General features: G+C 33.7%; 2 protein-coding genes across 5 annotated transcripts; one reads left to right on the forward strand and one right to left on the reverse strand.

Annotated features, from left to right (window-relative positions):
• Nucleotides 1-6,314: 6,314 nt before the first annotated feature.
• LOC132557935 (uncharacterized) lies at nucleotides 6,315-11,970 on the reverse strand. Its single transcript, XM_060222466.1, has 4 exons — nucleotides 11,841-11,970; nucleotides 10,135-10,336; nucleotides 8,387-9,135; nucleotides 6,315-7,423 (listed from the first exon to the last, which is right to left on the reverse strand). Exons 1-4 carry the CDS (start codon nucleotides 11,968-11,970, stop codon nucleotides 6,762-6,764), a joined length of 1,743 nt encoding a protein of 580 aa, XP_060078449.1. The 3' UTR covers nucleotides 6,315-6,761.
• A 1,463-nt stretch (nucleotides 11,971-13,433) lies between these two features.
• LOC132557739 (elongator complex protein 5-like) lies at nucleotides 13,434-23,303 on the forward strand. 4 transcript variants are annotated; one of them, XM_060222263.1, is made up of 8 exons: nucleotides 13,434-13,525; nucleotides 15,552-15,612; nucleotides 16,673-16,753; nucleotides 17,918-18,135; nucleotides 19,062-19,240; nucleotides 20,040-20,135; nucleotides 21,104-21,204; nucleotides 22,811-23,303. In XM_060222263.1, exons 1-8 carry the CDS (start codon nucleotides 13,471-13,473, stop codon nucleotides 22,917-22,919), a joined length of 900 nt encoding a protein of 299 aa, XP_060078246.1. In that variant the 5' UTR covers nucleotides 13,434-13,470; the 3' UTR covers nucleotides 22,920-23,303. The 4 variants fall into 4 exon arrangements, with proteins under 4 accessions (XP_060078246.1, XP_060078255.1, XP_060078263.1 ...); XM_060222272.1 differs by having other exon boundaries at nucleotides 17,918-18,123; XM_060222280.1 differs by having other exon boundaries at nucleotides 13,438-13,653.
• Nucleotides 23,304-23,344: the final 41 nt, after the last annotated feature.

The following is a 23,344-nucleotide window of genomic DNA, read 5'->3' on the forward strand; positions in this document are numbered from 1 at the left end:
GGGTGACAAACTCACTCACCATAAGGAGATCTATTTATTTAATGAGTTTACCTCCACTATTATGGCCTTTCAGCAATTTAGTTGATGAGTCGCCTCAAGAGAACATCTGTTTTTAGTCCACCATCATCAGATTGTGGGCTATTCAAACTGCCCTGCATCTGTGGTCTGTCTGTCCGTCAGTAAACAGTTTTTGTTAACGCCATTTCTTGAGAAGTACTGGATGGATCTTTCTCAAATTGCATATGTAAGTTCCCCTTCATCCCTAGTTATGCCTGTTCGAGTTTGGAACTTATTAGAAAAATTGAAATGGCCGACAGACAGCCATCATGGATTTTGCCAAGGAAAGATTGTTATCCTTTTTTCTTATGAGGTAAGGAATGGATATTTCTAAAAATTTTGTACATATGTTCCCTTTGGTCTCTCCTTGTGCCGTTTGATTTTGGGACTGATCAGATGAAACAAAATGGCTTCCAGACCGCCATTTGAGATTTGGCAGTTAAAAATTATCATTGCTATTTCTACAAAGGAATGTTCAAATGTTTTATCATTCAGAGCAAAAACACAGGAAAGAAGGGAAAAGATCCAACTTTCAAAGAGCAAATTAAGATCAAACAATGGTAGGTGCCAAGATCCCTCTCCGATCTCTTGTTGATCTATGTAACTAACGCTGTAAAGATTGCAATTTTTGTAGGGTTTCCAAATTTCAGTGAACTTATTCGTCACCTGGTTCATCTGTGCGTTGCCTGTCTGTCCAATGCAACTTTCGCATTTGAACAACTTCTTTTCAATACGCAGGTATCCATATTCAATTTGTTAAAACCTTTTAACCTCTTTTTCTAACCAACTAAATGGCCCAGAAGCATGATATGACCCCTGTGACCTTAAATATAGGTCAAGGTTATTTCTTTTTTTTTGAACCTTACTTAAGTAACCTGTCAGCCAAACATAACTACTTTTGGAATCTTGATGATTGAAAAGTTGTTCAAATGGAAAAGTTGACTCCAGGCGGCCGATGGACACTGAGCCATGTCACAAGATCACTTGGCCTTTAGGGCCAGGTGAGCTAAAAAGTGAAACATGATAATCACTTTCTTCTCCATCCTGTGGGAACTTCAGGGATAATTGGCCTCTTGATATCTATAATAGTTCCACTTAAATTTTGCAAAATTTCAGAAAAATCAAATTTCAATAAATCCTGTTCAGCTATTCAAAAGCCTTTAAAGTAATAACCAACAGAAAGACTGTGATTGGCTTGGAGCTTACTTTGGGCTCCAAAGAATAAAGTTAAAAATATATACAAAACCCCCATGAAATTCACTCTATCAAATGAATTAAATACATGTATTATAGTAAGCATGACAGACTAAAATTATTAGACACTTTTATTCAGAATATATAGAGAGAGATGGCTATATTATTTGCAGTGATGTTCATATATACAATGTAAAATTATGTCTGTATTTAGCACAGGTTTTGACAACAAAAATAACAGATTTTGAGTAGCACTTGTACTCAATATTTCATATAGTACATAAATACATGTAGTTGTGCTGGTAAATGGTGAGATCTCGTGTGCAACAGAATCTTCTGTGCCTGTGTGCATTACAACTAAATGATATGACCATAACAATATTTTTGTTTACTTAGTTAAAACATTGACTCATTAATAAGTCTCAATCATCACAAAAAAGTAGTGAAAAGATGATGTATTATCAGTTCTGCTGGTCCTTAGACATCATACCACAGACCATTGATAAAAATCAAAAGCACTCAATATGTTTCTACGACTGAAAATTCCATATATCAAATGATTAAATAATCATTTTTTGAAAAGTCTACAAATTTTCTTTGAAGACACTTGATTCTGTCTCATTTGGAAAATGTCTTTGAACTGATACATTCTATAACAGTAATAACAGTACCATATCTCAAGCATAAAGCATGTGTCATGTTTTATTTCTTAAGCCCCTGAGAATATTGAAAACTTTTCACTGTATTTCTAGATAAAACATTCCAGTGATCAAATCACTCATCCCGCACTGTTTGATAAAGTGACAGAACACTGTAATTATTAAGAATATTATAAAATCATCTTTCATTGAAGATCAATATGTTTTCATAATTCACGATTTATTTCTCGCACGTTCTTGCATGGTTTGAAATATTTTCTTGAGATACCAGGTAATTCTTTTTAGAAATAAAAAAAATTCTTTGTAGAAAGAAATCAAAACATTTTCAAATATGATATCATGTACACTGATAATGTTCACAAAATCAAAGTTTAATAATGCTTTAAACGAAATGATGTTTACATCGTTGTTTGATCTTCTGCAAACTTTATTTTGAGAGAATCAAACTGTCTAAGAATGTCTCTACTTCCTATATTTGTTTTATGTCTAAAATGTTACATATGTCTATATAAAGATGTTATGCGTTTTCTCTACAAATGACAATCTGCGGACAATTACTCTATAAATATTATTCTTATCTAAATCATCAATAATTATCAATACCATGTTTCTTCTGCATTATACACAGGGCTCAGAACATTTACATCATTTTGAGAGAATAAATTATAGGGCAATGGAATCTGTTTAGTGATAGATTTTTTTTCAATTTTAAGAGTATGAAATTTTTTTGATAAAAAAAAATCTTTTGTTATTATTATTATTTTTTTTTAATCTCTCTCCCCCCCCCCCCCACCCATTTTTTCCACAAAAGAAATTATCTACCAAACAAAAATAGATGGGCTTTAAAAGACACTGAATTATTGCCAGATAAATGAAGTTTATGTTTTATTCTGACCAACTGACTAGCAATGGAAGGCCATCTCTTTGGTATCTACACTCACTAACACAATATATAATAATTATGTAGATCAAACAGTAATGATCTGGTATGATATAGTATGATAAAAAATCTAACTAACAATCGAGATAACTTAATTTGTATCTAACGTTACACCAGAACTGCCGAGAGAAAAAAAAGCCCTGTTTATTATCATAAACTTTGTGCCATTACATAATCTTGAAGTTACAATATACAATTTAATATCATAAATAATGAAAAATCTTCTTGAAACAAATTGTTAGACAGATATCCATCGGTTTCCTGGACAGTCAGCTATACTAAATGTTTAATAGAAAAATGCATATGGAAGATACACAATAATTTTTATAATAAAAGTTTTCTAACTCCTTGTATACACAAGAATTTCATGTGAAGACACTATAAGAAAATGATTTAGGTACAAGTGATGAAAGTAATCTAAATATATTACAAAATCATTTAAGAAATGACATGGTCAGTCATGGCAGGATTTTTATAAAACAATATATCAACACGATGAACAATACCCACAGTTAAAGGTTTTTTGAATTGCCATGATTACCTTGAGAAAAATTATCAAATTCTGACACAATGGCCATTATATGGTGTCAATATGTATCTCAAAAAAGAACAAATGTCAGGAGAGATAGTATTTGTAATGATATGACAACACATCCATGTAAACAACAACAACAACAACACATCAATCATGTAGAGAATATGAAGCTGTTTGGTTTGTTACTTTATTTATCACACAATAAACTCAAGGGGCCACCATATCACCTCCGACTCAAATAGGGGTGGGCTTGTTACAGGATATCAGGTACCAGCACTTTATCTCTAACTACATGTAGGGGAAGGGTTTATTATATATCAGGTACCAGCACTTTATCTCTAACTACAAGTAAGTGGGGGGGCTTATTACAGGACCTCACGTGCCAGCACTTTATCTCTAACTACAAGTAGGGGGTGGGCTTATTACAGATTGACAGGGAGCCAACACATTACTCCCAACTCCGAAGTAGGGGCTAGGCTTACTGGTTGGCATATCTACTGAAACTGCATAGATGTGGATGGGCTCATTAGTCACCATGGGAGTATTGCTAGATAAATATGGTAATTGTTTAAACAAACAATAAAATTGATCAAGGAAGGAATTTTGGCAAGATATGTATAATATCAACAGGTTAACAATGGTCTGATCAATATGACTGGCCTTGTAAATGTCAATTCATCATAACAATATAGAGGCCACAGATTTAAATTACCATTTGAAGTCACATGGCATCCCCTAACCCTCTTCCCTCCCTCCCCCTTCCTTCCCCTAAAAAAAAAACAAAAAGAGAAAAATTATTAATTTATTTTAAAATATTTTTTTGGAAAGTGTAATAGATAGGAAACCTACCATAATGTAAAATCTTCAAAACAGAAACTGATTAAAAAGCAACAATAGCCTCCCCCCCTCCCCCCCCCCCAAAAAAAGTGAATAAAATAAAAAGATTGATAAGTGAATAAAAAAGAACATGAAAAATAATGATGACAGGTGCTTTAAACTGTTCCATATGACTTAATTGCAATACATGTCTCGCAGAATGCATTATATTTCAGGGATAGGAAAGCAGATGGAACAACAGAAGATCCAGACCTTCACACAAATAACACTCATCCAGATTCAGAAAATAAAAATAGACTAGTACCTATACAAAATGATGTATTTTCTATCGACATTATGGCACATACAATGTACAAAAACATTAACCATTAAAATTGGAAAGCACAAACTAAAAGGAAGAAGAAAGCATACACCTGTCACAATTAAAACGATTCTGATAGAAACTGAACAGTTATATGTCTATACAGAGAAATCATAGGGCTAAAGAATACCATAGTGATTAACATCTCAGATATTTTCCATCTTATATTTCTATAAAAATAAAATAAATTATAAAAAATGGCATCCGTTGTTAGTTTTGCGACATGTGGACATAACTACTTAATGAAGCATATTTATAACAGCAAGTATTCACATTGTATAATGTAGAATTGATTTTGTGATAAACATTAAGAATGAAATGCAAGGGTTGTTGAAGAAAATATACACTATTGAAGTTCCTGCCATGTCTGGTCTCAATTTCAGTTCAAATTTCAAAACATTGAAGGCATTATCTTCTCCCATTATCTACTTTCACTTAAAGCTTTTACCTTTCTACTTATATGCAGATCTTTTCTCATCTGTTAAAAGGACAAAAGGTCATAACAACTGACTAATGAATGTATAAAAACAATAACAGAAAATTTGTCTTATTAAAACTGTACACAACAGAATTTAACAGGAAGCTTAACCCAGGTGTATATATTTTAAGATCAAACAGGAGTACCACTTATCATATCTAGCTACCCTGTTATCAGTGCAATAACACTCCTTACACATGGATTTTGATATGATCACATGCAAATGTGTAAGAACACAACGCAGAGCTGTGAGTGACGAAAGGTTCCCTCTGTTTCAGTTGCGGCATCATAACTTCATGGCATAATACATTATGTTATGATAAGTTCATGATAAACAGAATCTTACAATAATTAAATTTTATCAGTAATTTATTAAACTTATCACAAACATTTTTCATTTAATTTATCAAATTCATATGAAACAGAATTAAGATTCTCATATTCAACTTCTGAAAAGTAATGTAATTATGACATAACCTCTTGCTGGTGTCAAAGATAAGATCAACGTTGTAACGCAATGATGGGTGTACATATTACCTTTGGATGATTGTGTGAAAACTCCAGAAAAAAAATTCATGTAATACATTATAAAGATTAAAATATAACAAAACATTAAAACATGTACGTAAAAACAAATGAACAAAACAAACAAATACATTAACAGGTTTCCCTACAGAAAAGTTATTGTTGTAAACATACTAATATAACTATTTTAATGTAAAATTACTATTAGGTCAATTGAAATATCACAGACTATAAAAATTCTTTTTGACACAATAAAAATCTTTGGGTTTTGATAAAAAGAATAGTCACTATCTAATTCAATGGCATGACAGATCTATGTTCTTACTAAAATAAACTTAACAAGTTATTTCCACCCAATTTAACTAATAACTGATTGAATCTGATATACTATAGCCTGTAAGAATAAACTGATATCCCATACAATGTGCATCATGATATGCTTCGATTCAATACAATACTCTTGTTGTTTATTTTCATGTTTTTGTTTTAATGCTTCTTTACAAAGTATTACTAAAAAAATAACAATGACTCATCTGAACCAGATCCCAGTGTGAAGTGAATTTGAATTATTATCAATATGAAAGATTTAAAAAAAAAACCAGAAGATTACATCCTTTCTTCTTTGTTAAAGAGAATTTAAGAAAAAACATAAAACCATTCATGACATGACAATCAGAATGTATCTTTAGCATTTCTATTTTGAGTAACTACTGAATGATGTATTATATTGAAACAACAAAGAAAATTCTAAAATTGAATCGAAAGGCAAAAACTGTATAGCAATGAATCGTTTCATCCCTAATGTACTATAAAAATATTTGTAATTTTAAGCATCTTTTCATGTAAAATAACATTTCGGCCCACAGGTAGTATCACTATTGCAGCAATTCTTTACCACATGTTAGCCTTCCTACTTCTTCCTTCACTATTAGGTAATGAGATCACAGTTGGTGAGTTTGCTATACATAACAATGTGCTACCTTTGTACATGGTATGTTGCACTATCAACTAATATGAACGGCATTAAGCACCCCTGTATATGTATATGAGTAAGCCTTTTTTTCTTTAAAGGCGATTAATAGGCATCCTACACAATGACTAAGTACAATGTTTACATGACTACAAAGCACCCTAACATCACAGACACAGATTTGTGTTATGGAGTCACAGACATACTAGGAATCTTTCTCTTCGAGGTATAACACTGTTCTGTCTTCTAACTCTGCCTCTCCTACCAGCACACTTAAGTCAGTGTACACAACTCGGGGCATATTTCTAACCAAGTCATACAATGACAAATCACAGTTTACACAGTTCTCAGCGAACTGTAAGACCACATCAAGCTTGTCCGTGACTCTGAAATACCGTTGTTTACGAGATCCATCAAGCAAACGCACAGCCAGAAGAATTCGTGTGTCTCCCACTGATGGCTCTGCAGGTAATTTATGAGGTAAGAAATTGGAGCTCTCCGTTGGAACCTGGTAACCATGGTTACTACTAACTTCCTCAGATCCCTGATAATCTTGTAATAATCTACCATCCGGTTCGTCTGATGAAACTGATACATCTTTCGACTTACGTTCCTCGGAATAGTCACTTTCAGACCTGTAAAGTGGTCGAGAGTGAGGATGTTCAGTTGTACAACTCCCAGTTGGTGGTTCTCCTCCCAGTAAATGGTTGTCATCATTACTTAACTCTAGTCTCTCTGTTTTGAAAGAAAGTGCGTCCAGTGATATTTCATCACGACGAGGGGCCTGTGGTGTACCAATCGCTGGTAGAAGTTTGTAACGTGTCAGAGAAGAAGTAGGTCTCATGGTGGCAGGAGTTGGCAAGTTTTCTGCATTTTAAAACACAAATGTACTCAGCTGTTATAAATCATCTGTATCATTTATAGACCAAAACATTATCCTGAATGCCAATTAAAATGTTTGTATTGTTGTGTACATAATTAGCCTTCACAGAACTTAATAACTTCAAAATTCCATGACACTCAATAAGTGCCCTTCTGACGATCAGGTATCCACCACAACACTTCGATTTTCAACCCATGATCAAACTTCTAATTATACCGTTGAGAAATGAAAAATTCTGCATCAAATGAAATTATCTCACACAATCAGCTCATAGCCTGGCAAATGAAATTATCTAACACAATCAGCTCATAGCCTGGCAAATGAAATTATCTCACACAATCAGCTCATAGCCTGGCAAAGGAAATTATCTCACACAATCAGCTCATAGCCTGGCAAAGGAAATTATCTCACACAATCAGCTCATAGCCTGGCAAAGGAAATTATCTCACACAATCAGCTCATAGCCTGGCAAAGGAAATTTTTTTTAAATAATCTAATCGGAACATCCAAAACTAAGCACTCATTCTCCACTTCTACCAAACCCTGTCAATAAGGTTTCGCTTGAAAGTAGACTTAGTATCTAGATTCAACATATCCATTCAAAATCTATTATTATAACAGTTTTTGGTCAATATTGCACTCTATCATTAGATGTGAAAATTTCTCTTGTTTAGGTTTGTGGTCAGTGGCAGCAATTTCAGGACCAAGAGTTATCAGGAATAATTTTGTAGAAATGTTTAAATACGAACATGTAGTTATCAGTACAACAAATAACTAGACTGACAATATATAACAATGAATTTGGAAAATAAAAGGTACATTAAAGATTCAAATTTTATCAAACGATTGGATTAACAGCTGACATTGGTTATACAGAGAGCATTTTGTGGCTCTTCATTTGTAAATCAACATTTCAGTGTTTAAAACAAGCTATGATTGGGACTCACCAATTACAGATTCTGGTTCAGTGTTGAGTATGTTCTGTTTCTTTCTTGCACTTCCAGGTGGTCTACGTTTTTTCCCCGATTTTGTTCGTGCGGAGTAGCGTTGTTTTTTGTTCTCTTGTTGGTATATGTTTTCCTGTTCTGGCTGTTCATATCTCTCATATGATTCACTTCCCTGATTTCCATCATAACCTGTGTCTTGGTTAATATAATATCCATCATAATCGTGTCTAGATGAGGGATGATTTGCAGATGGTGAGGGTGGCCTTTCGTGAGAGTAAGGAGAGCGATCCTCCACATAACCTTCATTTCCATAGTGAGGCTGTTCCTGCCGATTTGAATTTCGAGAAAAAGAAGGACGCTTTGAACTTGAAATTTTATGTCTTTGTTGTAAATAAGAATTATCACCTGAAGATCGATCAAATTTATCCATTGGTGAATTTCTGTTGAAATTTTCCGATGGAGAGGTGTGATATCTATTTGCAGATGAGGGGCGTTGCTGTGGACTAGGAGTCAAGACAGGACTTTGATAGCCAGATAATTTCTGCTGTCTATTGGCTGGTGACATACGCATCCTTTCTCCAAATGGACTGTTATGTGATCTATGTTGACCTGTAGGGCTTGGTTGCATTTGGACTGGAGATCCCTGACGACCAGCTGGTGACATCGTGGGACTCAAATCACTGCTGTCATCAGAACTGATCTGACTGTCGAGAGTCAGTGTTTGGCGGGAGTATTCATCATAATCATGTCTGAAAGTACCAGAAATTATAATACAGATCATTGTATATATTTATCAATAAGCCTAGTCTGCTTATCTGCACATCCATATCTAGAAATATTCAGTTGAACAAATCCTACTTCATTGTCCTGTGTAAGCAAAGTAAATGTGTTAGCCACATGGACTTATAGGAGGATAGATACAGTACCTCAAATTATATAGTAATTAATTGTGATGGGCACGAGCAGCTAGGGCCTGTTCATTTATACAGACAAACCAGTCTGTTGGCACTTTAAAGTAACATTCCAGGTATAAATCAGGAAAGACCTGAAAATATTTATACAGGCCTCAGAAGACTTATCAGAAAGCAGAATAAGATCAGTACGTCTGACCTTATTTCATAAACAAATATCCTGGTCCAACAGATCTAATCAATACATGAAAATAGTTAACAAGTCAGCCAATTTATTTCAGACCTATTTATAATTTATATCTGTTCAGTTATAAGACTCCTGTTTGTATTGCTGTTCAGTGATATTACACAGTTCCAAAACAGGACATTTTTTGTTTTAACATTTTCTTTTCTGACCTAAGATCATATAAATTGTACATTTAAATGAAGATTTAGTGAACACTCCCTCAGTAAGAGGTTTACAAAACTACAACAAACAACAGTGAGAAATCCAGGAAGATCTAAATTCTAAAAATAAATATGAAAGCAAGGAAGTATACCCATGCCTACTGTATACATGGTATCAGTTGGATGTATGGATTAGTTTCATAAGAATATTACATAATCTCTAATCATATACATATACTGAATGCATTCCTTTAACCAAAAATAAAATATAAATCCTGGAAGACACTCTTTTAATAAAACAATTCGAAAAGTATCAACATTTTATGTGATGTGACATTGTCAAGATTATAACTGTGATTATAACAGCTATGGTTGGATTGGAAGGGGAAAATTCTATCTTGTTCTGAAACCACTGATTGCTCAACTGAAAATCATTGTTTTCATTTCTACCTTTTATACGTTTCTGGTGTATAGCCCCTGCGTGACGCTGGTCGTCCAGTGTCTTCGTTGTCTGGAGGTTCAAAGCTTGTTTCCGCCACCATAGTTCGGCCCATCCTAGACTTGGGACGATTTCTTCTTCCACTGCTTGTTTTTGGCCTCTCCATGGAGTCTATATCCATCGCAACAGCTTGCTGCTTCAGCTGATACACATCTGAACCAAACAACAAGAACAACAATGTTAGATGCCTTGGTAATTTTAAAACATGCTAAAACTGTGTTAAATTTTAAAACATGCTAAAACTGTGTTTCCAGAGGATGCCTGCATGTATGGGGTGATCAAACATAATTAATATTTTCTAGTTTCCAGTTGGTTTTGTATACCAATTACAAAAAAATGTAACACATGTATTATATATCTATGGTATTTTGTTTTAACTTGTTGGTTTTGTTCTGTTTTTTCTTGTTGTTTGTTTGAAATTTTTCTACAAAAATAGTCTTCTTCTACTAACTACTGAACTTCTTAATCAGTTTTAAGATTATGTTAAAGTTCTGCATAAGGACATGACTGGAAACAGATAGATATAGTGAAATTATATTTTTGAACATAGAAAGAAGCTTTAAAAAAGTCAACTATTTTACAGTTTGCAGTAAAAGGCAACTTTTTCCAAGCAAAAATAAACAGTAGATATGGAAAGATGGGGGGTGAGAATATATTGTCTCTCCCATTTTAATTAAGTTGTTTTGTTGGACTGAAACTGTATTATGTTTCTTATGTCTTGCTTGAAGAATGTGACAGCAAGTCTTTTATTATGCCATTAAAGTCATCAAAACTGATGGAGGTGATAAATATGAAGCACACAAGAATTGTTACGAACATTGTTAATGTTCATTGCACTTTTTCTTGGTCCTTAAATTTACTTTCATTTTTTTTTTCTTGGGAAGCCAATGGAGTTAACAGGTTTCCCTGTAATCTTATTTTACAGTGGGACTCCATTTCAGGCCTTGTTGTGGCTCCTAAATACTTTTTCAAAATATTGCAAGATATGGTTGTGAAAAGCGTAATGACAAAGGTTTTATTTCTGCTAATTGAGGGCCAAAAACAGTACATTCACTTGTCACTATCAAATACACCATTGTGTTGTCTGTGAATAAACAAATAGATGATGAAAGTTCACCAGGAATGCTATTTATGGAACGAAAACACACTAATTCTGAGGACCAGCCCCTCGGGATCCCAGAAACTACAAAGACATTCCATCCGTTAAGACAACAGAGTTTTGACTTGGGAAATAGTTTATCCAGGTGTTAACCTTCCCACTGACACTACAGTAATCTAAGTCATGTACCAATGTTGATACTTCGACATGGCAAGCTTTCCATTTTGCAAATACGCATGTGTGCCATTCTTCCCAATGTTGGCTGCACTAACCCGCTTACTTCGGAGGTAAAATGTGGTATCACCACTCCTCGGTGCCATTATCAGATTATGTATAAGTAAAACATAGTACATTGAGAATCGTGTCAGTTAGTCATCGACATTACTGAATGTCATTGGGGCAAAATGAAATGAACTGGATATGGAAGGTATCTGCTTGACCGTGATATATGCTGCAAATTGACCAACTGATGACCGATACAGACATGTTTTGAAGCCATCTGACCTATAATGACATTTGGCTTTATCAAAACAAATACGACCAAGCAACCCATTTCACCTTCTTGATCAACATAATCGATGGTAGAATAGCTCGGAATATCATCTGTGTATCGACTACTTGTATTGATATTGCGGCCTGGAGCATGATATCTTCCATGACGACTAACGGGTCGACAAGAATCCGCCATATTGTTTACATCTTTGCGTCATAGATTTCTTTAGGCTGCAAATTTTTCATTGGTTGAAATTAAATGAGTTGTATTTTATTTTTATATTTGCAAATTACATTATCACAAAAAGAAACATATTATTCTGATATTCTTTGTAGCGTTTGTTGACAGGTTTATAAAAATCTAAATAAATAGTTACAACTACAAACGTAATATCTGAACCAACAACATGTTTAAAATTTCCGGAAATTAGAAATGGGACCTATCTTGCGTAGAAGAAATCCGTTAATACTATCAGGGACGTAGATTAGCACATACAAAAATGGTGACGATTGTAAAACTCGGGAGCTAATGAGTAAAATTTCGCAGATCAAATTTCTTCATTTTTTTTAATTATCCGTTAAAATTAACGGGATTCGGGATGTACGCTATTTCATATATGAGAAACAAAATCATAACACAAAATGACAACCAGGGTTGGACACTGTCGAGTACATGAGCTGGACGGTATTAAGATGACGGGACGGTAACAACCGATCAGATCCCAGATTTCGGCGCGACGGTTTACCCAAATAAAGCCAAATCGTACCCAAATATACCAAAATCTTACCCAAATTCGTTCCCGCTTCCGTTTTTTGTCCGTTAGCCTATATGGTATTACGGAATTTATAGGAATTGCCTTTGTAAATGAAAGCTAAAATTAGACAAAGATAATCTATTTCATCATGTGTATATCGTTTATTAGTGATAAAATATAATACCAGGAACGTATATAACAGATATACGTCCATGATAATACAGAGCCCGTTACGGCACGTTCCTGTTAATCGATTTGGCTTTATTTTAGTATATTTGGGTAAGATTTGGGTAGATTTTGGTAAAATTTGGCTTAATTTGGGTGTATTGGGGTGTATTTGGATATATTTGGGTGTATTTTGGTAAATCGTCGCGACCCCGGATTTCTATACATAAAATATAGTGTAACGATCAGATTAAAAGTCCACGCTTTGATTGATACCATCACGCTAGTATTTATACTGGAAAGACAATTATTATTTATTTGAAAATGGCTATTCTGACTCCAACAATTTAAAGAAGCGATGACTTTCTCAAAAATTCAAATATGTGTTATCTGTACTAAGATATAAAGTTGCAGTGTATGTTTAATGTTGTATTTGCAATTTAAACTATTTAATGCCAATACCATATATGCGATATTTTTTCCAATGTGAAATCATGTGTTAACGAATGGAACATTGACAGTATGCTAATACTTTTTGACTTTTTGTCACAATATTCCCTCCTTAAGTTCAAAATGCACAGAATAGGGATTGCGGTTGACCACGCAGCCGGATATTTCCGTGTTTTCTACCGGCTTCGGTTTAATTTTTACAATGCGTCTATCAGTCACACACTTTTACCTTATTAGTTACAAACGCTTACTTGACTGAATTTTGCATTTTGTGCGGGGTAGCAATATGTCAGCTTCTATAACGGGAAATCTAACCTGGTGAAAAGATGATTGGAGATTTGGTAAAAGGGAGAGAAAAATCCACCCTTACTCTGATCGAGGGTCCGTGTTTCATATTATATATTTATTCTCTTACCTCTCGTACTATTCGTCACTGTCCATTTGTTGGTCAGGCTGATAGCACAGCAGAGACTTGGATCAATGCTCCTATTTATTGTGTCATTGATCAGGTACTGGAGCATCTGCAAATCAGGCTATCCTTTTACCTGTTGATAACATAGATACAGATAGGAAGATCAGAACATAGTGATCACATATGCTCCTACATACTACACTGTAAATCACTTGTTTTTATTCAGTTGTGAAGGAGCTCTTGCCTGTCATTAAATTATTATTATTATGTTTATTCAGGCAAAGGCATAATAAAATTACAAATATCACATTACATAAGCAATTCAATAACAATTAAAATCAGTAATAAATTATTGTGGATTTCTTAAAATTATTAATTATGAAATATAAGATATCACAGAAGAATTTCACATACCTTAAAATATCACAGTTTAAACTAGTATCGCAGAAATTAAATTACACTGTGCTTGAAAATCTTCTAAATAAAATAGTTGAAAATTTTAGAAATATCAATAAAAAAGAGAGAAATTAGATAAAACCAGATGAAAATGCCTTTGGCCTTCGATTACCATTAAAGCCTATAAAATAGGCTTATTTCCAATGGGTCCATTTAAGGTGTAATCATTCCGGTTGAGATGTAAAGCCATGGAAAATGAGATTGAATTAATTTTTGCAGCATTAACTATAAATGAAACAGAGCACTACATTTGAAAGAAAATTACATTTACATAGAAGATATGAAAACAAATACTGAAAATGAATAAAATGTTTTGGCACATTTCAGGGCATTTATGAAAAAGGATGGGATTTGAAGAGATATTACATAATAATATAATATGAACAATAATATAACATAATATGAACAATAATATAACATCACTACCCGTTCAACCAGACGCAAAGAAGTGGAGGTTGAGCTCAATAGTAGAAGGTGTTGTCAAATTCGCCTTTTGATTGAAGCATCAGAAATTGTTTTACTTTGTTTTTAAAATGATATTTATTTTTAGAATTTTTAATATTTTCTGGAAGGGAATTCCAATCTTTTGTGGCCGAAGTAGAAAAGGAAGAACTTTCTATGCTTTTAACGTTTTTTATTGAGAAGTTCATCGTTCCAGATCTAGTACCAAAACAGTTTTTGTTTAGAGAGAAAAGTTCATATAAATATTGTGGACATTTACCATTATAGATGTTAAAAGTATGGTTGAGGCGAAGTTGACGGACCCTTCGTTCTACATTAAGCATGCTTAGTTTTTCTAATTCAGTGACAGTGATCCTTGTTCTGTTATCAAGGTTAAGAATAAAGCGGACCATTTTGTTTTGGGTAGTCTGGAGTACACCTTTGAGTTTCTTAGTAATTCCTTCATACCAGGAGGTGCACGCATAATCAAAGTGGCACTGAATCAGAGCAGAACATAAAGTTTTACGAGATTTTAGAGATAGACATTTACTATTTCTGTTCAAAAATTTAAGTCTTTGGTTGATTTTTTGGATAATGTTGGAGACAATTTCCTCTCCAAATAGAAATTTATCCATCGTAACACCGAGGTATTTTACTAAAGATTGCGAAACAATGTTTTGACCATTACATGAAATTTTGAAATCATCTTCAGGTACTTGTCCTAATTTATCTCTAGATCTGTTAAGTACTTGGTACTTGTCTTCACATTTGCTTCATTCAAAATCTATGGTCTTTATCTCTCTCTCTCTCCCCCTCTCACATAAAAATATGGAATGGTTCTTATTATCAGATATTTATGTTTTATCTTGTTCTCTGACAGTATGTGCACAATAAAAAAAAATATAATCATGTTTAGATAGTCAGAACCATGCATACAAAATCTGTAGGAGTATCAGGAGTCAAAATATTTTTAAAGATTTTTTATACTAATTATGTCGACTAGTTGGCGTCAAGCTTCAGAAACCAAATAAATAGATAAGAAAACCAACGATAATCTACTGTTACACAGTTTACGTCATTTGTTGTGATCTATTGCAGATTCCATTGAAGAGCCAGGAAGAGGGCTGGTGTCATGCTTCCTTCTCAGTCTTTGTCAAAGGTACCAATATTGAACATAACAGTAGACCTATTTACTTCTTTATAACAGGGTAAAGGATGGTGGATGGGGTAGTGGTAAAGCACTCATCGGGGCCAACAAGAGTGAATAATAGTTGCTGATATCTTGTTTTGCAATTGTTGTGAAATAAATAAAATTTATATTTATATATGCATATACAAGTGTCTGCCTCTGGTGGTTCAGTCTTAGTTGCCATATTTATATCACCATTGTCCACACATATATATATGCTTTATGATTCAAACATCTTGAATTTTACATATATGTATTTCTACCTACCGATAGTTTAGTGAGAAATATTTGAAAAAAATGTTCTGGTAATTGACTGATGTGGTAAATGGCATCAGGCCTTGAATCATGTTAGAACTTTTTTTTAGTACATGCATTTTAATTCAAATACATCGTGTCTTGATTGATGAATTCTGAACAGGAAGTAGATAAATTCTTTAATAGCTGTATCATCAAATACTTTTCATGGTTGTGTAAGTACCTAGTATGAACTTAATTTGAACAAATTTTAGATAAATATGAAAAAAAATAATGTCATTATTCTTTAATTATGGTTGGATGAAACTGAAATGAATTATGAAAAATCCAGGCTGTTCAATGGATGTTGTAGTGTATATCACAGCTAAGTCTTAACCAAACTTAAGATTTGATTCCAAAGCAGGATATAAAAAGGTTAGGAGGTCACCTACCCAAACATCTTGGATTTCTTCATGATGTAAAATCTTATATTTATGAGGGGTTCAGTTATTGTGGTTTTCAAAAAAAAAAAAAAAAAACAACAACAAAAAAACACAGATTGTAGTTACTTGATTCTGTGGATAAATATAGCTCATGAAGTCTAATACTCCAAAATAAATACTCCACAAAAATGATTGAATTTACAGTACTTCAATTTTCTTTCAAATTAATACCAAACACCATGCGAGACAACAAGAGAGATTACCTGGGTAATACATTTAGTGGATTGCATTTTTCTCATATTTATGAAATAAATAAGCTGGCATTTCATATAGTGATAATATTTGTTTTTCAGGGTGGATGAAATTCACGTGATCACATTAGATCCAAAGTCACAGTCAATGCTAGAGGTGGTGCCAGCTGAGGCAAAGACTAAGTAAGTTAGTGAGCACAACTTGTACAAAAGGCTATATATGTGTTAATTGATAACCAGTTCAGGACAAATTTTCTTTAAACCTGTAAAAGTTGTCATTTTCAAGGATTCGATTTTCCATAATATCAATGGATGGAGTAAAACTGAAAAATTAATCCTGGTGAAATTAAAACCAATAGAGGAGAGAACAGTCATGTCATGACCTCCATGAAAAATTAAATTGCAAAAGAAAAAAAAACAATGAAAATAAAATTCATAACAACATAACACGAGCAATGTCTCCATTATTGAAGGTTACTCTCTGTTATGCTTATAATTAAGTATGTAAATGAAAGTATGTTAATCTGTCAAACATTTACAAGCCTCAAGTTTGATAACTTGATAATCTTCCCCCTCAGGTTGGGATCCTCCATCTCACCCTGATGGGGATAAGAGTTTCTATTAATGAAAAAAATATTGAAAATACTTTGGTTTCCTTTGTTGATTTGATATGCAAGATATCACTATTACACAATTTCTTCCTTAAAAGTGAAAAAGACGAACCCCTCAAGGGGATTGGGGAACCTTAAGCCTTTAAAGAAGAACATGTGTTTTCCAGCCTAACCTAAATCTTTTTTGACAGTTTTCAACAAAGGAGTCATCAAGATTTCTTCTATATATATCATTATTTAAAAAACACTTAAAATACAAAATGATTTCCCTGACTGACCTGCTCAGTATTCTTTTCTAAAATGTACTTAAGTAGAATCTTGTGTACCATTTGTTTTTGTCTCATATTGCAAAAACCAAACACTCAGCCATCAAGAATCCTTTTCAGTATCACCTGGACCCATTGTTTTATTTTCCATTTTTTGTCTGTGTTCCATTGTCACATTACTGGTACATTATTTAGGTGTACAATATTACAGACTCAGAAAGTATAACGACAACTAGTTCTAAAGACCAGGGTTTCCTATCCCACTACTCCAGAGGCTAGAAACTTGACACCAGGCACCTGTCCATCAAAATGTCTAATGTATAGTGTAGAAGCCAGAGAAAAATTAGGTTGACAGATTGTTGATCAATCCAGGGACATTCACATGCCACATAAGAGGATTGTAGTTTGTAAATCAATTATGTTCGTTCTTTGCCTTACATAAGTGTTTATAGCTAGACTTTCATTTTCAGAATAATTCATCATAATTACCAACATGCCTTTCTCAAAATGAAAGAATCAGAACACTGCCTGGATTCAGACTTCACCAAAGTCATCATGGCCAAGGGAAAGCTACACAAGGACAGGAAGGTTGCTGTAGTGATTGACTCTTTGAGTTCTCTACTTCTCTTCCGACCAGTGCCATATACTTGTCAGACTCTTCATAAGCTGTCGGACGGTAATAGAATAGGTATGCTTCTATCAGTCAGTCACATTGTACTACATGTATTTGCCATGCTTTAAGCCAGAGGTCCGAGGGAAAACCCTGGGAGCTGAGAGCTATTGTCAAAAATGAAAGTGTGCCATCCTATGTAAATTTGAATGGAAAAATAGATGGTTTATTTTCAGTTAAATGAAGCTCTTAGTCCCTTTGGTCCTCTTAGTTCCCTTGGTCCCCTTAGTCCCTTTAGCCCCCATGGCACCCTTGGCCCTATTTGTTCCCACCAGGTGTACCACTGCCTTTGGTCGCTTGGTCCCCCCCAGATTTATCACTGCTAATCTCATCACCTTACCTCTGGCTCGGTCAGAAAGTGGACTTACCACAGAACCATAACATCATTTGTGTTGGTGATTTTGTTGAACAGCAGCAGGTTTGGGTGGTATGACCAGGTATTGGTGTATTGCTGGATAGATATAGGTAACAAAGCGGAGTTTTTGTGTCACCTGCAGAGCTGGCGGACACTTAGGGATCACTTTGTCCATCATCACGCATCGTCGTCAGCGTCGTCGTTGTTGCAAGGGTACAGATTAAGTTTGATAACTGGGTGTCTGTGACCCTTCTTGGCTGAGTTATGCCCCTTTGAACTTAGAAAATTCTCTGGGAATATTGACTTTCTTTGGTTATGCTTCAAGTTATAGAAATGAAATTTGGTATTACAACTTTATGGTTGATCGTTGCACATCCAGTTCAATTTCTGGGTGACCGTGACACATACAGTTCCGAGGTACTCTTGTTGTTTATATAAATACTGTTTGATCATATTAAATTAACGGTGTTCTGATTAGAAATGTTCCTAGGTGTATATATACAAGTAGCAAAAATAAAAGGAAGATACATCTTATGAAATCCTGCTGGAGAGTGTGGTAAATGATCTAGTTTTAATTTGTCTTTAACAGGAGCTTCCATTGAACATGTTGTTGCATTGGTACATCATGATCTGCATGAAAGTAACAGCCTCAGTCTGGTGGAGCACACAGCATCAACAGTAATTAGAACGTCACCTTCACAATCTGCAGGACATGAATTCTGCTGTACTACTCTTCATAAAAAGATCTCCGGAAAAATCATCCGAATTGTAAGAAAATTTTGCTAAGTGAGTTCATTGATATTGGTTCTTCAAAAAAATAATTAAGTATAGGTGGGTCCTTATGAGATCATTGAATTTTAAGGCCCTGAATGGAGAGTTATAGTTGCCGCCTTGTCTGTACGTCTGTCCGTTATAATTTTGTCTGGAGCATAACACAAAAACTTTTAAGAGTCATCAACACAAAATTTCATAAGAAGATAGATCTCAACAAAGAGAAGTGCAGTGCACAAGAACTATGGCACTCTTTTGCATTATTTTTGGAGTTATTGCCCTTTGTTATTTCTCAAACTTAAATTTTGTCCTGAGCATTACACTAAACTTCATAAGGTAGATAGATGTCAACAAGAAGAAGAGCAGTGCACAAGAATCATAACTCTCTTGTTGCCTTTTGTTATATTTCATACTTTTGTCCCATCAGGGGAGCATAATCCATCTCTGACGGCCCTTGTGTTTTATATTCAAGATGTGTTTAAACAAGAAAACAAAGTCATGTGATGATTCTTTTCTGTGTGCCTTATAACCAAACTAAGCTCTTTATAGGAGCACATGTATACCCTGTTTATAACAGACACCTGTCTATAATAGCCGTTGGTAACGAGCCCCAATGTAATGAATGTTATGGTAATTGATCCTCTACATAAAGGTCACCTGTCTAAGATGGGCACTTTTCTCTGCTCCATTGACTGACCATTATAGACAGGATTGTATACTATTAACTGAGTGCATTCTCTGTCAGATGATTTAGAAAATTCAACTGTTGTAACTGAATTTTGGTTTTATTTTTTAGAAAGAGCATTTCAACATTAGTGACCAATTTGAGATTGAAAACATCACGGAGTTGAAGTCTCTTATCGATGAAACACCACAACAACCTACCGGACAGGTACTAGATGCACTCTCATTTAAAGAATTTTTTATCTGCTTGTACTTTATACCTGGTTTTGTTGGGTTTTCATGACTTAAGATGTGTTAACATACTTTGGTTTCTATGAAGTTAATCAGTTATTAATAAATATTTAGAAATGTTAATTTTGATGTGACGATGTTCAATAAATTTCATAAATACTCATGCATATGTAAATGATATTACTAGATCAGGGTAATGATTGATTGATTACTGTTCTCAGATTTTTCAGTATTTAACTTAAACACATTATCAGAGGCCTCAGAATAAGTTGATCAGCAAAGAGATATATTTATAACACATGGTAAGCATAATCATTGACGGTTCTTCTTTCTGATTGGTTAGTTCATATCTGGGGTGGCCTAAGAATGGATAAGTTTTGATATGTACATATATAAAAGTAAGACTTAGCTAGATATGATGGATAACTCTTGACAGTGTAGATAAAAGTGTATATATATGCATTATTAATTAGATACTGTATTAGGTTTAAGGTATATTTGTCAAGCTGAAAACATTTCGTATAAATTTTTGTGAGAAAAAACTATTCTTTCGGCTTCTTTGTTGTCAGAGTCATAAGTTTTGATTTCACCACCGTAGCTTGTTCTTGTTTCTAAACCAGAAGCTGACATCCAACTGACATAATAAACTGTTACTTGTTCCTTTGTGTAAGATCAAAAAACCTTAATTGTTAGTTAATTGCACAGCATTTGCTTCTTTTCATTTCATATGTACAGAAAGAAAAAAACTTTTGAAAAAATTTGAAATAAAAAAAAAAAAAAGAAAAAAACGCCCACACAAAAAAACCTTAAGAAATCATTTGTTGAAAGATATAAGATAACAAATATAAAATTAGTAATCAAAATTGCCTCCCACAGAAGTTAAAAAATACCTGTTCATGTTATGATTTGGTTTTAAAAAAATTCTTTGAAAATGTTTTCTTGTAGGTAGATCCTGCTGCTAATTTGACCTTTAACCTGTCATTGACTGATCAGGAGAAGAAAGCACGAAGCCAGGTGAAACTTCCATATACTTATGACCAGGACAGGTGAGGCAATATATGTAATATATACAATATATAGCCAACCTCAGGACATTCAATTCTATAACGCTATTTAATGACAAAGGGGATAAATTTATGAAAACACTCCAGAAAAATAGCATTCTAATATTGATTTTGTCTGATATTCTGGAAGGTGCTTTCAAATAAAACAGATTTCTTGTATAGCTATAAGCATATCACTGTTTATCCAGCAATAATCCCTTTGCCTTGAAATAACTTCTATTTGTTGTTCAGCAGAAATACTATCGAATAAATGCTATGATCTGTTATATGCCCACTTCAAGAATTTAATTAGTTAGAGATAATATATTTGCCCCTTTGGCTTATTGCAGATTGAACTCAAGAAGACAAAACCACAAACCATACAAATCAAAACCACATACCATACAAATCAAAACCACATACCATACAAATCAAAACCACATACCATACAAATCAAAACCACATACCATACAAATCAAAACAACCTTACAAATCAAAACCACACACAATACAAATCAAAACCACATACCATACAAATCAAAACCACAAACCATACAAATCAAAACAACCATACAAATCAAAACCACATACCATACAAATCAAAACCACATACCATACAAATCAAAACCACCATACAAATCAATTAATGTTATCAGAAATGTGAATTTCCTTGTCTACTCTATGGTTATTACACATTTACTTGCAGATTTCACATCTGTTATGTTCTCTTTCTTTAGTACAGTAAAATCATTAATTTCTAAGTTTTAATTTTCCTGGGATTCCAGAAAATTATAAACAGATCACGACTTGACATGGATTTTATTAGTAATGGATTTTGTGTGCCAGATTTATCCACAGAATAAAGTGTCAAAAAAAAGCATATAGTCATATAACCATGAAATTGACAATTTCTGGACAATAACTTGAATTTGCTTCGACCTATCAAAGTCCAATTTCACATGCTGCCTTCCCTTCAGGAGTGCTCACTTTGGAGTAAAAATGTCCAAAATCAAGTTCACTTACTATAAATAGAAAATTGATCAGGATCACCAATTACCAAAAAAAAACTTGACTAAACTCAGTCTTCACATGTCATGCTTGAAATTGTTTTTTGAGTGAAAAGATCAAGGTCATTGTTTATAATAAATCTAAAATTGGTCCTGACAATAATGCAAGTTCAGAGCTGTACCTTGTTACAATAATAGTACAACAAAGGTGTAATTGTTGAGATTTTGATGTCTGATATTTGTGTCAAAGCACAATGTTTCCAGTTGCAAATTGATCCAACCCTCAAAAGTTTGCACTCATTTCACAAAAAAAAATGATTGTTTTCAAAAGGTTGTGAGCTTCAGTTTTAAATTTGTGTTTGAATACAAAAATCAGTTGTCACATTTATCTATTACTGAACTGACAGTTATAAACCTGTAAGGCACCTAAGAGTGTATATCTTACAATAAGATCTTACAAAATTACATCATTAAAGGAAAAGATGAAATAGAGACAAGTCTACTCTGTATTTTAGTGTGTAATTTCTTTTATGATTCTGTGATTTGCCAAAAAACACCAGTCCTCATCTCTAATTCCGTCATACTTCATCCTATTTTAACAGGATAGAAGCAACATTAAATAAGTCAGTCGGTGAGGGGAAGATATTCTACCAGCCAGACGAGGCAGATGACTTTGATGAGGAAGATCCTGATGATGACTTGGATGTGTGATAATTCTAGATCTACTATCCTGTATTACAAGTTCAATCTGACCTTGCTGACCAGTGAAGCCTGTGTGGAAATTGGAGGAAAAAACAGTAATCATTCTAATTGAGTTGATACAAATTAAAAAAAAAAAACTCTTTTTTTTTATCAAAATCAGCTATTGTCATTATAATTCTGTCAAAGAATTTCATAAGAACAATTTTTGTCATGTCGTAAAAATATTTTTCTTTGCCATTTTTGGCAAGTGCTACTGTAAAGTGTTCCTATTTTCTTCACCTAGATTTTGATAGGACTTTGTAAACATGCAGTGACTTTGACATCCGAGCGAGGAGAAATAATCTAAAATGTTATTTCTGTGAACTGAAGGTAATAAAATATATAGTAACTTTAAAACAATGCAAATTACACATGTTCTTTTTACAACAAACACA

The sequence above is a fragment of the Ylistrum balloti genome, unplaced genomic scaffold (genome assembly GCF_031769215.1).
Source record: "Ylistrum balloti isolate Yb309-2 unplaced genomic scaffold, AGI_CSIRO_Ybal_v1 Utg369656, whole genome shotgun sequence".
In the NCBI taxonomy this organism is placed as follows: Eukaryota; Metazoa; Mollusca; class Bivalvia; order Pectinida; family Pectinidae; genus Ylistrum; species Ylistrum balloti.